This window comes from Melozone crissalis, unplaced genomic scaffold (assembly GCF_028551555.1).
Source record: "Melozone crissalis strain CALT ecotype California unplaced genomic scaffold, PUWL_Pcris_2 ptg000016l_1, whole genome shotgun sequence".
NCBI classification, from domain to species: Eukaryota; Metazoa; Chordata; class Aves; order Passeriformes; family Passerellidae; genus Melozone; species Melozone crissalis.
Window position 1 is genome coordinate 39,137,719 of NW_026535794.1, and position 16,931 is coordinate 39,154,649.

The 16,931-nt window shown below is 40.0% G+C and overlaps 1 protein-coding gene across 7 annotated transcripts in view; it reads right to left on the reverse strand.

The window, feature by feature from the left end:
- THRB (thyroid hormone receptor beta) overlaps positions 1 to 16,931 on the reverse strand; it is a 166,132-nt gene that overhangs the window by 40,246 nt on the left and 108,955 nt on the right. For all 7 annotated transcript variants that reach the window (XM_054273748.1, XM_054273750.1, XM_054273749.1 and 4 more), the window contains one exon: positions 6,478 to 6,542. In XM_054273748.1, coding sequence (XP_054129723.1) covers positions 6,478 to 6,484 — 7 coding nt within the window. In that variant the 5' untranslated portion in view covers positions 6,485 to 6,542. The remainder of the gene's footprint in view (positions 1 to 6,477; positions 6,543 to 16,931) is intronic.

The window sequence follows — 16,931 nt, forward strand, 5'->3', positions numbered from 1 at the left end:
AATACCCAAAAGAACCTGGCAGTTCATCTGTAAATTAACCAGAGGCAGTTCTGAGCACAGAGAAGCAAATTGTTCAGGGTTTTTGGTATGCAAAGAGCTCTCTGAAAACCTGTCCTTTGAGAAGTGAACAGGAATTGTATAGACCAAAACAGAATCTTGTAGCAGCTCCAGATAAAACAAACTTACCAAAAGAAATGAATGACCAAAGCTATATGGGGAAAAGCAGTAAAATACCAGGACACACCATGGAACTAGAATGGTGGTGCTAACCAATACAGCCACATCGATGCTATAAATGCATTCTTCCCTCTCACAGTTCTGCCCAGCACATGGGAGGGAGTTTTTCTGAGAAGAAGCTATAGCTGAACCACAGGGCTCACCTGGCTGCTGCTCTCCAACAGGAGTCATACATGGACACCCAGGGAAGAGTAAGAACAAAGCAAGCACATATGAGAGCTCCCACCAGTAATCCCCAGCTACTCCTCAGCCCAAGGGACTTACTGAGCCCTTGTGGCCCTTCTAAAATGCAGCAGTACCCACTGGATCTCTCTTTGAACTACAGCCCAGTCTACTCTTGAGTACATTTTTTGTATTCACAGCCCCCTCTAGCAAGGAATCCCAGTGTCTGTCTTCATGTGCAGAACCACCTCCCTGTTTTAAAACAATATTGATTTAGTCCCCCACAGACAGCAATCCACCTCTCCAGGGCTCATTTTACAGACTACTGTTTGTGTGAATATGGGAATGTTAATGGATGTTTACTCTCTTCATGTTGTGTTAGATAATTCTTGTAATGCCTGGGAACCTACTAAAATAAAAGTGAGAAGACAAAACACCATTTTCAGAATATGGCTCAAAATACATAAAACATATCTTTAAAAACAAGTAAGTTACAGTGAAACCATTTAGTAAATCATTCAAATCACTTCTACAAATCACTTTAGATCACTGCCACGTTTTTCTGAAATCCTGATTCTGAATATTACTTTCCTCACGAGCTTTCAAATTAATTCACATGGTCTTCCCCTAATCTCTCATTAGACCTTCCATTTCCTCCCACTGGGGAGTGTACATTTGGCTGCTGCTTGCTAACAAAATCCTGGGGATACAAGCACATAATTGAAGCTTTTTCTTTTTTCAAGGTGGTGAAACAGTTCAAGTTATTTTGGTTCTAAAACTGCTTAAAGAGAGATCTTGAAATAACACCTCCCATTGAAGGACTGAGGTTTGAGTAATGGCCAGGTAAAACAAAAAAAGGTACTAAAACTAGCAGTCTTGACAAATATGCAATTTGTTATAGACAAAAAAGGTAAATAAACAAATAAGTTTTGCCCAAACAATGCAGCCAAAGCTTCTTCAGTAAAAAAGACAAACTTGGATGTGAGGAGAGAATTCTTTTAACTTCAAATAAACTCAAGCTTGGTACAGATCTAAACCATTTTCAGAAACACAATAAAGCAATAGTGAAAGGCCTTTGTGTATGACAACACTTACAAATTTCCTTAAACATTTGTCTTTTTTTAAGATAGCACTGCAGCAAATCTGATGCTTTTAAAGAACTTAATGAGAAGTGCATTTAGTGAATGTAGAAGGTATTTTCATATGGAAATAACTGGAAAATGCCCGAGTGGACTGATCCCACAATTTACCAACAGCTTTACAATTGGCACAAAAAAAAATTAAAGTCCTCTCTATGTATAGGGATCAATACCAAGTACAAATGTTGTAAGTTGATTGGTCTGACATACAGTTATCAGAAGAACTAAACAGCAGCTGTGGTCAGGCTTTTCAAGATCACAAAATGGCAGGCTGTAACTCCTGTGGCAAGCACAGCCAAGTGCTTTATTTTATAGGCTATTGGAGAAGACTTAGAAAAAAACAGAAGGACATTTTACTCCTTTTAAATTACTATTCTAAAAGCTTCTTGCCTGCAAAATGAACAAGTACATTTTATTCTGACAGCACTTTGAAGTTCTCCTTTACCTGATGTCAGTAGTGAAAGACAACTACACAGTCTAAGAATTACACTCAAAATTTAAAACACAACAGTCTGCTCCAAACTGAAATAAATTTCAGAAAAATGAGTTTTTAAAATAAGCAGCTCTGGCTTAAAAAAAAACTACTATAGAAAGGGACTAAATATACTGATAGGTCATTAAAAAGAAAACAGAACAAACATATCAGCATTAACATAATGAAATATACCTAAAATGACTAGCAAATGCTACAAAACTATAAAAAATACTGCTACTACTACAAAAAAAGTTTGTTCTCTCTGTTCTTTGTGAAATCTAATCAGATCCCCCTCCTCCTTTTTTTTTTTTTTGAAAATGTGTGATCTTTTGAGGAAAAAAGCAGCAGGTATTCATAAGTTGGAAAGAAAATATAACATATTAAAGAATTGCATAAAATTTGAAACATTACAAAATGTTTCCCAGACTACTCGGCTTTTGTATTCATACAACACTTTTACAAAGCACTTTTAAAAATATTAAATTTTTGAACCAAAAAATTAACCCAGAGTGTCTGTAACCTAGAACTTAGCAAGTGTGATATTTTTAACTGCATATTCAGAAATGCACTTCTAAGTAATAAGAGCCATCATGGAGTGATTCATAGCTTCATGCAAAAACATCCCACAATATAAATCTTGTTAACCTTTTGAAAATCCCCAAAAGCTCATTACAAAGCTGCTGAATCCTGGCATAACACAACCTTATATTAAAGTATTTACCATCCTCCTAAAAGTCCATTACTTAAAAGAAATAATACACTTGAGTTAGTCGGATATTATCATGGTCTGGCAGGCAAAGAAGTGTCAGCCAGTGATGCATGTCAAATTAAATTATCCTAGGAAAATCATTATAGAAATTTGGGAGAAATAACTTCTCAGCTGATGTTAAACAATAAACTGTTCTCCGCCTGAATTAATGCCAAGTTTACAGGGTAATGAGCATTACAGTGAAAAGACTCATGAAGAAAATGTGGTACCTTTCCTATTCTATTACTTTTCCCAGTTCTTGGAAACTACGTGCAACACCCTTGGAGACACTGGTTTTCAAATGGATTTTTTGCATGAAAGCTGATTAATTTCTTCTCCAAATGAGGGACCTGTTTCAAGAAACGTTGCATATTAAATTCTACTTACTGAAAATATGCATTTATGACATTTAAATTATATTCCCCAACGTAAGCACTTAATTTTATTATAATTCCTATCTTGATCTAACTTTACAGTCATTACCAAATAGAACAGTGTGGATATTTGAGTAGAAGCACAATGACTGGGTTGATTTTGAAGATCCCAAGTAAAAGCAGAGTAAAATCCCAGCCTTACTGAAATCAGTGGAAGAACTGCTGCAGGTTTTACTGGAACCACTATTACACTCTTTACATTCTCTATTCATTTGCCATGAAAGTAAAAATTATGAGATTTACTACATTCTACAAATACTATTTTCTAGGTTTTAGAACCCTTTCTTGAATTTCTTCTTCAGTTTGCACTGTAGTAAATAAAGTAAGATGAAAATATATCTCAAGATTTGTCCTGCATTTTGGGAGAAAATGTACAGAAGGGAGCCTTCAGTGATAGCTATGGCCAGTGAATAGTGATGCTAAACCAGAAGCTTCATAACAATGCTAAAATAGAAAGAACTTTAAAAATTATTTTACATACTTGTTTATTTATTTTCTCAAAGAGAAAATAATACTTTCCAACTTTTTTACTATTCTATCGTGCAAACGTATGCACATGAAAGAACCTGCTCTTATTGCTAAGATAGTACTAATTTTATTATGCTGATAATATTTTTTTCTCAGACATTACTCTGTGGGCAGCAATTGTTGGTGTCAACTGTAAAACTGCTGATGAACACTGTTGTTGCAGCCCAGAAAACCAATCACACCATGAGCTACATCCAAAGCAGTGTGGCCACCAGAGCAAGGAAGGAGATTCTGCCCCTCTATTCCTCTCTCATGAGACCCCACCTGGAACACTGCATCCAGCTCTGGGCTCCTCAGAACGGGAAGGACATAGACCTGTGAGTCCAGAAGAGGGCCACCAAGATGATCACAAGAATCAAACACCTCTCCTATAATGAAAGCTTGAAAAAGTTGAAACTGTTTAGCCTTGAAGAGGGAAAGCTCTGGGGAGACTTTACTGTGGCTTTTTAGTACCTGAAGGGGCTGTAAGAAAGATGAGGACAAATTTTTTATCTTGCAAATGCACTAAAGACTGGTTTTACTGTCAAAGTCAAATTCTACAAACTCCTGCCAGAAAAACTTCTCTAGATTGCACTAGAACCTGAAGGCTTTCAGGCAGTGCCTACAAGTGGAAAATACATACTGCAGTAGAAACATAACATATGGGGAGGAAAAATTATCTATCAAAACCACAGAATAATACAGCCTGTTATTTTAGCCAGCTGGTTTGGTTTCGTATTAGATTCTGCTCCCATATTCCAGTGACTCAGTAACAGAATCTAAACTTCCATTATCATTCATTAGAAAAGGACTCTTGTCTGGCTCTGGATCATGGTATTTATGAAGTTTTTATACAGTTTGAAAGTCTTTCATTTCATCCATGTTTCTCTTCTCATTTACACTCATGTAGGGAACGTCATTCCTATAATCGGAAACAGAAAATACGAACTGCTCATAATGAAAAGTGATGGACAGCTACAGCTGTACAAACAGTCATCTCCATCTCAACATTTATTTTTTTGCTTGATGATAATGTTCTTTGCACGTATTTGCTCTGCTGACTTCTGTCAAAAGAAATGCAGAAAATATAGGTCCTTCCAACTAGGCTTTGTGTTTCTCTCAGCTTAGCAGAACTGCCCTGCCAGGGGCAAGTCCAGGAAGACAGGATTGATTAGAATGCTAGTGGAAAATCTCCACAAACCCACCCTCCACAGGAAGCCACAGATCCAACAGAGAAGGTGAGGATACAGTGGGTACACTGTGTTTCCTTCCTCATCTCTTGCCATCACTCAGCAGAAGCTATTAACTGCTCCCTCCAAAACCACAGCAACGTCAAGCCCTGTAGTAAAATGCCATAAAACACAGTTTAGCGTGACACAGGGGAGAGCACAACAGAGAGTTGAAAGAGACCAAGTTACATGCCAGTGCTTCAAATTCTTCCAAAACAGGTATTTGCCAAATGAAATGACCATGCCCAGAATGCCTGCAGGACAACGCAAAACCACTCTAGCAGGGCCTGCCAATGCAGCCTAAGGACACTAACTCATTCCCAATCCTCATGTGGCAGTGATGCCAAGTCAGAGCCTGACACACCAGCCACGGGTCAGTATTCCACTTCATTCCACAAAATGCCTCATTGCTCTCTGCTTCCTTCTTATATTTGTCTCTGCTTCAATGGGCAGCAAAGTAACCATAAAAAGACACACCTTTTCATACTATCAAATAATAGGGTTTACTATGAAAGCTTGTATTTACATAATACTCTTTCTTTCCCCCTCCACCTCATATCTAGAAACCTAAAATCAGAAGACCATCTTTGTTGGTGAATGCAGCTGTTAACCCTTGCGGGACGATACAAATGGATGGGAGCCTTCTAGGGAAAAGGAAAAGAAAGTTGATCTGCATAGTTAAGTAAAAATAAACTGTCCTTTGGGCAGAACACCAGGAATACAGTCTTGTTAGTGATGACTATTCCTATGTAGCACATGCTATATTTTGCAGCTTTTTAAAAGGTCCCATTTATGCATTTGGCTCTTGAAATACACATTGACAAACACTATCAGTAGAACACTTTCTTAGGGAAATTGATGAATACTAAAACAAATTCTGGAAGTCTGAAATTCTCTGGCCTTCTATACAATCTCCACATAATAAGCATGTCTTTCTAGACACTGTTCAGGGATTAGATACATGGGGGTTCTGACACAGTTAATTTATGTGTAACCTTCAGATGCTCTGCAACTGGCAGGGATAAGATGGTTAAGCAGGCTTAAAATGGTTAATGGCCATGTCAACTCTGGATCTTCAGCCCACCTGCAGACCTAGTCAATAATTCTCGGAAGTGTACTTGGCAACAAATGTAAAATAAATTTGACTGTCTCCCGTTGAAGCTCAGGGGATATGTCCACGTTATGAAATAACTTAGGCCAGGATACTCAGCAGAAACTGTTCCTATGCTGGCAGCTTCTGCAGGACAGCTGAAGTTGGAATGTGCATTCAGAACAAAACACAACTGAGTTCCAGAAGGCAAACCAAGGACGATGAAAGTTTCAGAAATGTTGGGGAAGATTACTCTGTGTCCCACATCTCTATGCTCTGGATGAAGGAAAGAGTTCCATTCCCAGCACTAATGAGGAATGAATGCAGAATTTCAACGAATTTCAATTTCAGTGAATTCAGAAATTGTTAAAGACACATTTTTCAATAAATATTTAGCAAAAATCACTCCAGAAAGGCAAGAAATATTGCACAGATATTCTTATTACATATGATTACCTGACATACTGCTGGGAGTTATGGATATGTAATCATTCTTGTCCTTCTTCTGTCACCAATGTCACCTGCCAAAAAAAAGGAAAAAAATCCATGTAATATCTTCATAAATGCTCATCTGCAGAATACCGTTAACATTTAACCAAGGTGGAACCTTCTGGATCTTGAATAGCATGGTCAATGTCTGATGGCTTAACACTTTGAATTCAAAGCACTTTGCTTAGCTGCATGAGGCAACAAATATAAATCAAGTCCAAAACATGGAGGAGCTGTGGTTAACAGGGATTTGGAAGCAATGTTCAAAAGCCTATGCCTATTCATGCTAAAAAAAGTAAATAATACTTTTGTGCATTTCATGGAATACTTTCCATTATTTTTTCTGCAGAAGTTCCTCTAAGTCTCATATGTGACCTCAGGAGCTAATTGGCTTCTACTTTACAGTTTCTAATGATGTGCATATACCATTACTCTCAGGTTCAGTAAAACCAAGAGGATTCAAAGGAATTAGAAATTATCTGTCACGGTTACACCAATTCTTACCCAGTCATTTGAAACCCAAAAGTCTGCTGACTTTTACAAAGTTCTGAGATGTAAATTATAATTTTGTTCATATGGTAGAAAACTAATTTACATGTACTTAACACTTTCGAACAATGACATCCTCTATTTTATTAACAAGACATCTGCATCTGTGAAGAACTGAATCTGGCATTTTAAAGTCTCGTTTTTGATATTTAGATTGTGTCCCCCTTTCATATGTCCATACACACACACACACACACATACACACTAACTATACTCTTTTTCTGCTTGGTAGCAAAGATCAAAGCCCTGCAAGTAAATTTAGTGCCAGGAGAGAAAGTCACGGATACCAGTTATGAGAACATCCTTTGGCTGTGTCGGTATTTATACCAGCCCTCACATTTTTCACACGGATGCATCACAGGCAGCATGCCCTTGTTCAGCCATCCCTGCCCAAAACACAGTGCCCAGCTAGATGATCCCAGCTCACTCCCTAGTCTAAGCTCCAACAATCCAACCCAAGCAGAGACAATCCTAAAGGCATTACTCCAGAATAGAGACAAGATCTCATTAGAATTTTTAAATAAGAAATCCCGGGCCTACAAGTGACCCCAATACTGCCTGCGGAAAACTAGCCTGAGAATAGAGTTGCTCTCTGGAACACCCCCCTTATTCAGCAGCACTGGTGAGGCCACACCTCAAATACTGTGTTCAGGTTTGGGTGAGTTTTGCCTCACTTTAAATAGATCATTGAGGTGCTGCAGCATGTCCAGAGAAGGGCAACAAGGCTCACGAGGAAAACATGTCCTATGGGGAAGGGCAACAAGGCTTGTGAAGAAAACATGTCCTGTGGGGAAGAGCTGAGGGAGCTGGGGTTGTTTAGCCTGGAGGAGGTTCGGGGGGAACCTCATCCCTCTCTACAACTACCCAAAAGGAGAATGTACTGAGGTGTGACTGCACTGAGAGGATCAGAGAAAAAGGCCTTCAGCTGAGACAGGGGAGACTCAGATGAGATATTACATAAAGTTTTTCACCTATTGGAAATATGTACACCTATTGGAATAGGTTGTCTACAGAGGTTGTGGAGTCACCATCCCCAGAGGTGTTTAAGAGGCATCTGGGTCTGGTGCTGGATGATGTGGCTTAGTGGTTTAGTGGTTGCGGTGGTAGTTCTGGGTTGATGTTTGGACTGGATAATCTAAAAGGCTTCTATCAACCTTGCTGATTCTGTGATTCTCTGAACAGAAAACACCTCTCTTTTAACATTAGTGTGGAAGTGACATTTTAGAGGAAGTAGAACCTCTATTAAATTGTCCTGATCACCATTTCATGGTAAGAAACTGGTTTTTATTAACAAACCTGTGGATTTTATTTTTCTCCATCCATTCAGTGCCACAGCTCCCTGTTTCCTCACACAAGGAGCCTTTCCCTTGAAATAAATATCCTCCCCTAGCAGCGGGCTGAACATCGGGCACATCTGCTGTGTTAGGCAGGTGTCAGAACGAGAGAGCAGATGAGCGGGGTAAATTAATGAAGCCGGGACGCGGCCACGCCGCTCCACCTCAGCCCCTTAGCGACCTGCGGGCCGCTCCCACACCCGGGGCTCCGCTCAGCTACACGCGGTGTGGCCGGGACGCCCCGAGCCCGGGGCGCCGCTTCGCGCCCCGCTATCGAGACGGGCTGTGAGGCAGGGCCGTGCCCCGCGCCCGCCGAGGGCCGGGAGGCACAGGACAAGCAGCGCGGCAGGGAACGGGCACCGGGAAGCGCAGCAAGGCAGGGAAGGGGCTCCGGTCAGAGCCGCGGCCTCCCCGCCTTCCCTCAGGCAGAGCCCGCCCGCGGCGCGGCGCGGCAGCGGCCCCTGGCGGCCGCGCGGGAGCGGCCCGCGGCGCCGCCCGGAGCGCCATTCCCGGGCTTCTCCATCACCCCGCTCCTCCTTGACTAAACCGGGCACGTCGGCCTATAACTTTAAATTAAATTAGTTGCTACTCCAAACGTCAGAATTGTTCATGATTTAAAAAAAACGAAAACACAAGCAAACAAAACCGAACAATAAAGAACCAAGAAAAACCCAGCAAACAACAACACACAAAATACCCCCACAAGGTACAAACACACATACACACCCTCTCCCTAATAAAAAAGTAGGAAAAACCCCAAACACAGAATATCCAGAGCTGGAAGGGATCCACAAGGATCGTCGAATTCCAGCTCCTGGCCCTGCCCCGGACAACTCCAGGAATGTGATCCTGATGGGTCCCTTCCAACTCAGCAGATTCTGTGATTCTGTGATTCTGCGGATGGCTCCACATGCCTGACAGCATTGCCTCGGGCTCTAGGAGCTCTGACAGGCTTGGAACCGCGACCACTTCCCAATTTATTTTGTCCTTTCTAATTTCCTAGTAATCTGAAATAATTTCTCCCTGTAATATATTATATTGAATGGAAATTACTGATTTCAGGATATAATGTTCATTCTATTTGCAAAGCAAACACAATGCGAAACCTACTAAAGTTTTACAGAGGAAACTTCTTTGCATGAGGGATGCAGAGCACTGGAACGTGCTACCCTGGGAAGCCACGGAGTCTCCCTCTCCGGAGACATTTAAAACAGACCTGGACACGTTCCTGTGTCACCTGTAACCTGCTCTAGATGACGCTACCTTGGCTGGGGGGTTGGACTGGATGATCTCCAGAAGCCCCTTCCAATACTAGCAAGTCTTGTGAACTGGTAAAATATCCTCCAGTATACGTGTGACAATGTGTTTTTACCTCATCTTTTCTCCCAAGCAAGCCACCCAAGACTTCATCTGGGCTCCTAGACAAGATGGAATCTCTTTAATCTTATAAGGGAAGAGCAAATACTCTGCTGATATTTCCATATACAAACCACACAACCAGAGGCCATTCTTTTTGCTTCTGACATCTTGTGGAACTTCAAAATCCTTCAGAGTTTGTCAATCCAGATTTGAGAGGATATAAATTTAGATCAGGCCTCCAATTAAAATCAGACTCTGACCCATCCCACCACTCACAACATCCCACCGCGTCATGGGATGTTGTGAACCTCAACAATAAGCCATTTCCCAGAATTTAATTGTGGTTTAGTGACTCATTGACACACAAGAATATTTGAAGCAAACAGTTGAGTGTTTGAAACAAAAATTCTGCTCCTCCTGTAAATAATTACTTACTAAACCTAAAATTATTGGTTTTGCACCAATCTATTAAAAAAGACGGTAAAAAAAAAAATAAATACAATGTTCTTCAATGAATTCTGTACAAAGAGAAAAATTCTAGTTATCCTGGGAGTTTTGCCATTTTCCCTGATGAGACTAGGACTTGGCATAAAAGCAGCTGTCACTTGTGTAAAAAAACTAATTGCAAAATAACTGTAAGAAAAGCTGGTCTTTCGTTTTGAAGCATTACACTAACATATCTGGCTTTGGCAGTCTTTTTGAGTGCCGTGATTTAAAATGGAGAGTGTGCATCCTGCATCCTCTTTTTCTCCTCACACCTGCCTAGAGACAAAGTTTCTTGGAGCAGGTCTTGATGTTGCTGTAGGTGTACAGGATCTCACCCATCTGACATCTCCACTAGGTCAATTTAGCAACCACCAAAAGATACACAGTAACTGAGCCCATTTGTAATACCTGCTTTGTGATGATGATTTTAATCATCATTATGATTATTTAAACAATTAATTTAAACCATAATAATAATTAAAATCACAGTGATAATTAAAATCTTTTATGATTTTAATAATCTTCCCAAATGTCTTGGGATCTTTTCTAAAGGATGCTTTTACACTGCATTTTATATGCCGGAAGCAATTTCCTATTTCCTATTTCCAATTTCCAAGGAATGTGGAAATATTGTGGATATACAGAATTATTTATCCATTCTGGCACATTCATAGCGCAGCCTTTTTGAAGGCACAACACAACTTCTACTTCACACGAGCAAGAATATTAAGTGGTGCCTACATTAATTGTAGCCAGTTCCTCTTGAAGGCATAGTTGTGTAAGATGTTGGAGGAAATCAGGTTCTTTTTAAGAGTCTACAGCTAAAAAGTGTGTGAGCAGGCACAAAGGGAAGGATGAGGATGAGTCACAGATGAGTCTCCACTACATCAGGCCAGGAATGTCTGGGGGTCTTTACGGACACTGCCGAGTAGGTCCCTTTCTTGCCAGAAGTGACACAATTTTTATGGCTAAGCTTTGCTAACGTCACAGGGAGCAGGGAGCAGGCTTTGTTAGATTATCTTTTGTGTGTTGAGCACTTACTTGCCCACAAAAGAGCTACCCAAGCTCTCATGGCTCTGAGTCACAGTCCCTGAGTGCTGCAGCATCAATTCAGAGGCTGCTATCTCACATCCCGCATGACCTCCCTGCTAGAGTTTCAGCAGCAGACTGAGCACTGTGCTCCTTCTCCATCACTGGCATTATACCCTGCTTTTTCTTCTTTTTTTTTTTTTTTTTTTTTAAACAAGATAGTCCTCATGATTGCACTGGCTACCTCTAATGAAAGCAGCAAAATGCATACTGCATCCTGATACGGGGTATTGTTTCAGATCTACAGCCCTGCTCCAGGAAAGTAATGTTCTTATACTGGCCCTAAATAAATTTTTAAAAAGAGACATCTTTGGAATCTTGCGATCCTCCGGCCTGAATAGGTGACATTTCAAATTAATTCTCAGGCTCTGCTCTCCAATACAGAAGCACTGTCTAGCCATATTGCCAGTTACTGCACATCCTTATTTTTTCCGTAATGAAAGGCGATTAACCAATTAGCATTAATCAGTGTAGTTATGTGTTTTCCCACTTTTACCAAGTGCCTGCTCCTTCACAGGAATGCATCAGATTAACCAATGACTATCTAACAGGAGTGTGCTGCCAGGGCCAGGGTAATTTTGTGGTTTGAATCCTGGTTCCTGTCCATACCATGAACCACACACCTTCTGGAAGGCCTCAGGCTTCCCTTCCTACTCATCAAGAAGCTAAGAAGCTGCACAGGGTGGACAGGCACTGCTGCCTCCTGTCTCTTTTCAAGGCAGGAACAGGTGGGAAAGGGATTTTGCACCTTTCAGAAGCAGTGATAAGCTGCCCAGCTCCTTGCTGGACTGCTCTTTGACATCTCCTTTTAAAAGCCAGAGGAAGGACCATGGGGCAACCTGGCTCGTTGGCACAAGTGCCTCCTGTAACCCTACCTGCAGCTCCCGATGGCTCTGCCTTATCCTGGCGCTCTTACACAACGCTCTTACACAACCCTTGCCAGGCACTGGGCTGCTTCCAGGAGGCTGAGAAGAGGGGCAGGCTGCTGACAGACCTGGAATGGGGTGGGGGAATCTTGTCCAGGTCCTGGGAGCAGATGAGGGCACTGAGGGGATAGCAGAACGTGTAGGTTTTGGAACCAGGCACAGGGGGGAAGCACCATCACAGCCGGAGTGACAGCCACAGCCCCAGCACCACACCAGCCCCTCTTGCCCTGCCATTCCACAAGGTTATGGCACTTACCTTTCTTTCTTGGGGGCTATCTTGGCTTGGGGGTGATGAATTATGGGATGTATCATCTGAATATTTTCTTCTGTAAACTCCCTCTGTGAAAGTTCCTCTCATTTTAAGTTCATCTCTAGTGAAAAATCCAGAGTAGCTACTCTGCATCAGGAAAAATTACAGGGTAGCCCATAGGCTGTATTGATGTCTAACTGAATTTTTAAATTAGTTTCAATATTTAATATTGCAATATTTAACAACAAAGTAAATTGTTTTACAAAGTATTTTGGAGCAAGTTGAACAGAGGATTTTGCAAGCTCTACATATTCAGTATAAAATGTACTAGACCATGGCTTGTGGTACATGATACATTTATCATGAGGCAGTAGTATTTCCTTCCTTGCAAAACATAATGAACAACTGTGCATTGCATGAGAAATAAAAATCTATCTAGTTTTCCAAATATGTTTAATGAAAAGCACCCACCCATACGAACTAGCTTATAGGCACAAGCTCAGAAGTGGGCTTTGACTCATGCTTTTTATTGCTAGTATAGTTCAGCTCATGAGGACACAAAAACTTGCAATAAAGCATAAAATCAAAACCACAGTGCACTATCTGTATAAACATTTGCAGTCTATCCCAAAACATAAGAACAAAAAAGCAAAGAGCAATTGAGCTTTTTAATAGGAATGTCCAGTAATTCTGTGTAATATCCCCTTCACACAGACTCAACTCGTGCTCAGCTCTGTGCAGGCATCAGCAGATTTTTTTTACAGCACAAAAGTCAGAAAATTATTACATGCAGACAATAAGTCTCAAAAAAGATAAGGGTAAATTCACTGTTCAACAGGTTTTTGTGTTTCAATAAGCAGATCTGCTGGACAAACACTACTGAATTAGACAGAAAAAATAATTCCTCCTATAGTCTCGTTGTAGTAAGGCTTTGAATCTGGCATATGGTTCGCAGGACAGCCTGAATCATAAAGCTGTTGATTTGAATATAGCTACAAAGAAAAAAAAAAAAGAGAGACCCAGCACCACAAAATAAAGTAATGCAAGACAGAAGCAAGATAAAAGTTGTTTTTATGATTTCATCAAAACTTAATGGCTTACTGCACTGGAGTAAATAGATCTTTTTGTAAGTGGAAAATATAATAATGAATTATTATGCATGGAAAATATAATAATGCATTTCTTCTCAAGCAAAAAGAATCAGAATTTTAGCATGTCTGTTGGTCTCCCAGCAGCCTGAACAGATTAGAAAGGCAGTTTCATAAGTATCATTGAAAAAACACAGATGGAGACTGTAATATTATCTTTAAACCACCTGGGCATCAAGCAGAAAATGGAATATGTAATTCTCCTCTTGCCCTGTACTTACAGAAATGAGTAATGTTATCTCATTTCCAGAGTATCTCAAATCACTTATTATTATGATCTGAAGCTGCTGACTGCCCCTAAGATGTAAAGGCTCTAAGAAATCTACTTACATTCAGCTTAACACTAGGTTAGCATAATGGGCTGCAGCCTTCTCTTCGCTTTACTTCATCCCCGAGCAGAAATGTCAGCTCTCCAGCACTTTGCTTTGACCTACTACATGTGTACACAGGAGGGCATGAGAGGAGCACAGAACTGCAGACAGCCCTGTTCAGCCACTGCTCTGATAACCAGGCTTCTATTGCCCTGAGAGATTTTCTTACCTGGAAGTGTTGCTGTGTGAGCTAGCCAGCTTTGCCAAAGAGTTGCTGATCTGTAACTGTGAATTAAGGGATGTTTCTATCCTTAAAGATTTAAGCCTGAATTCACAAAGACCTCTACCAACTGGAATAAATATCCAGTTGAGCAAGGATCCTGGAGGGCCAAGAATGATAGAAAAGCAAAGGGGGAGAGGGAGGAGGGTTTATAAAAAAGATCTCTAATTTGAGTGATAATTTTGTGGTTTTTTGAGATACTTCATGGCTTTTGTGTTCTTTCTGCAGCACACGGGCATTCCATTCAGACAACAGCTTTGACATAAAACTTTCCTTGTTTGTCTGTTTTGTTCTGTTGACTCAGGAAACATTAGCTCTCCCTGAAATATCAACAGGGGACAGTTTATCTTCGAAGCTAATTTCTCTTATTACTCATTTAGAAGTGTATATTAGATGAAGGCTGCCTTGAATGACCTACCTACTCTGCAACTGACTGATGTCAGTTAATCCCAAGGAAAATAAAATTCAAAGACTTCCCTTGAAACTGGCGAATTTCCCCCCTTACAGTGGAATGGATAAAGAAAAAGCATATTTTCTAAATGTCAAGAGGGGAGGTACCTGGACGAATCTTGTTAACATGAATGCATTTTGTCAATGCATCTTATATATGCTGTGCCTAAAAAATCAGTGAAGCAGAAATGAGTATGTTCTAATCTACAAATGTCACTCTGAATAGGGATAAGTATTACCCTAAAGATTGGTACTGGCATTTGTTTGAGCTATTTTCAGGGATTCAGATATGAACAGCAGAATTAATTCAGCTTTAGGCTTTCTGCTTTTCTTAACCAGAGCTTCAAAAAATCACCACTTAGTTGAAAATAATAAATTCTAAAATGAAAAGAAAAATCTAAATGAAAAATTGTTATCTGTATTGCAGGCTTTGTATTACAGTGTGCAAATATACAGAAGTTTGAAGAAAACCTTGGAAAACAAAATGAGAGATGCTTTTACAGCTATGGATTTAGCGTCATGGGTTTTGTCTATTGTGTAACTTGATGAGTTTCCAAATTTGATTCTATTTTTCCTAAAAACTGATATCTGAATTGCCAAACCACCGAATTCTGAAATGTTTGACACAGATTCCAGACATGAAATACATGGCTTAAACTCAATTATAATTGGGAAAGAATTTTGAAGGAGTTGATTTTCAACAAAATCAAAGTAACAGACCAGAACCATAAGTTAGCTGTTTTCTAAAATCTGTATCCGTAGCCAGCGAGAACCATGGTGGGTGAATAAAGTCCAGCTAGAATCTGTGCAAGATCCTTTCCACAAGTCAAACTGGCAGACCTGGAGCCTTTGCCTGCCACTCCAGAAGTGGCTCAAGGGAAAAGGGCACCAGAGGGTTGATGACAGTGTGACACACACCAAAAGAGGACAAGGCATCTCTGGATGTGTAGGTTCAGGCTTTATATCAAGCAGTAAAGCAGAAAACATCCCTGAAGGCACACCAGAGACACAAAAAAGTATGACTAATAGAAAGGGAGGGAAAAACATGTAAAGTTAAATGATTATGAGGATGGACTGACAGATATCTGCTGAGAGTTAACTATGGCTTGGTGAAGTGACGAGGCAGTGAACACAGGGATAGCCACATTCAAAAGAGAGCAAGGAACGATGGAAGAATGTGACTGCTATGTGAAATTTGGTCAAATTATGCTAATGGTTACTGGTGGACATATAATTAGGTTAGCAGGCAGCTATATTTAAAAAGAAAAAATCATGCCTGGTTTTAATTGATATTTTGAAATGGAAAACTTTATATTGCTATTTCTGAGGTTCACCCAAAAGCTTATTTTTCAAAAGAAAAAATTCAATGACTTCAGTAAAAATTAGACTCATACTGGAGAAGGCTTTCTGCAAACATTCTCCCTGAAATTTCAAAATACAAAAAACATGTTTCATAGATACATCAATACATTTATAATTATTATAAATAAATAAAAAGTTTCAAGTTACCTGGCAATAAGCTAGTGGTCATAAAATATGACTGTATTAAAACTATTTAAATGCCCATTTGCTTCTGGTTTTGGGCAGACAAAAGTCATGGAGAGAAGGAATAATACTTGTGAAAATGAAGTAGAAGCTCTTATTTAGCTTTTTTCTTTAAACAGAAAATTGCTTGTACCCTCTGTAATGGCTTTGTCTGTATAATCAGCACTGCATGTAGTTAACTGGATTTCAGCTGAGGATTTCCACAGCTCAGAAGTTACTGTATTCAAAGTCTATTCCTTTTTAATTTTTTTTTTTTTTTGAGAGCAAACACATTACAGCTTATTCTCAACTAAGTAATTCACTGATTTAATCTTTAAGGCAGGCAGAGTTTCCTAAGAAGTGTGTTCTAATATCTATCACGTCTTATACCCTTTTTCATGACCTCACTGGGGGCCCAGTGCAGAGAGGAGAGGACAACTACTTCTTCTCAGAAGATTTATATGTACTGATATTAAGTACAAACATCATAGATGCGTGCCTGCTTTTCTGCGCAGACTGGAAATAAATCACATAGCCTAAGTGTTAACAATGGCCTTTCAGTATGTCTGATAAAACAGTGATTTCTTCTTATTTTTTTAGCCCTCTCTTCTTGTTTGCTGCCTCATTTACAGCTAACAATAATAGAATTAAGCCCAGAAATTAAAAGAAAAAGTTTAATCGCTGATGATTTCGCTATCTCTCCAAAGCAAACAAC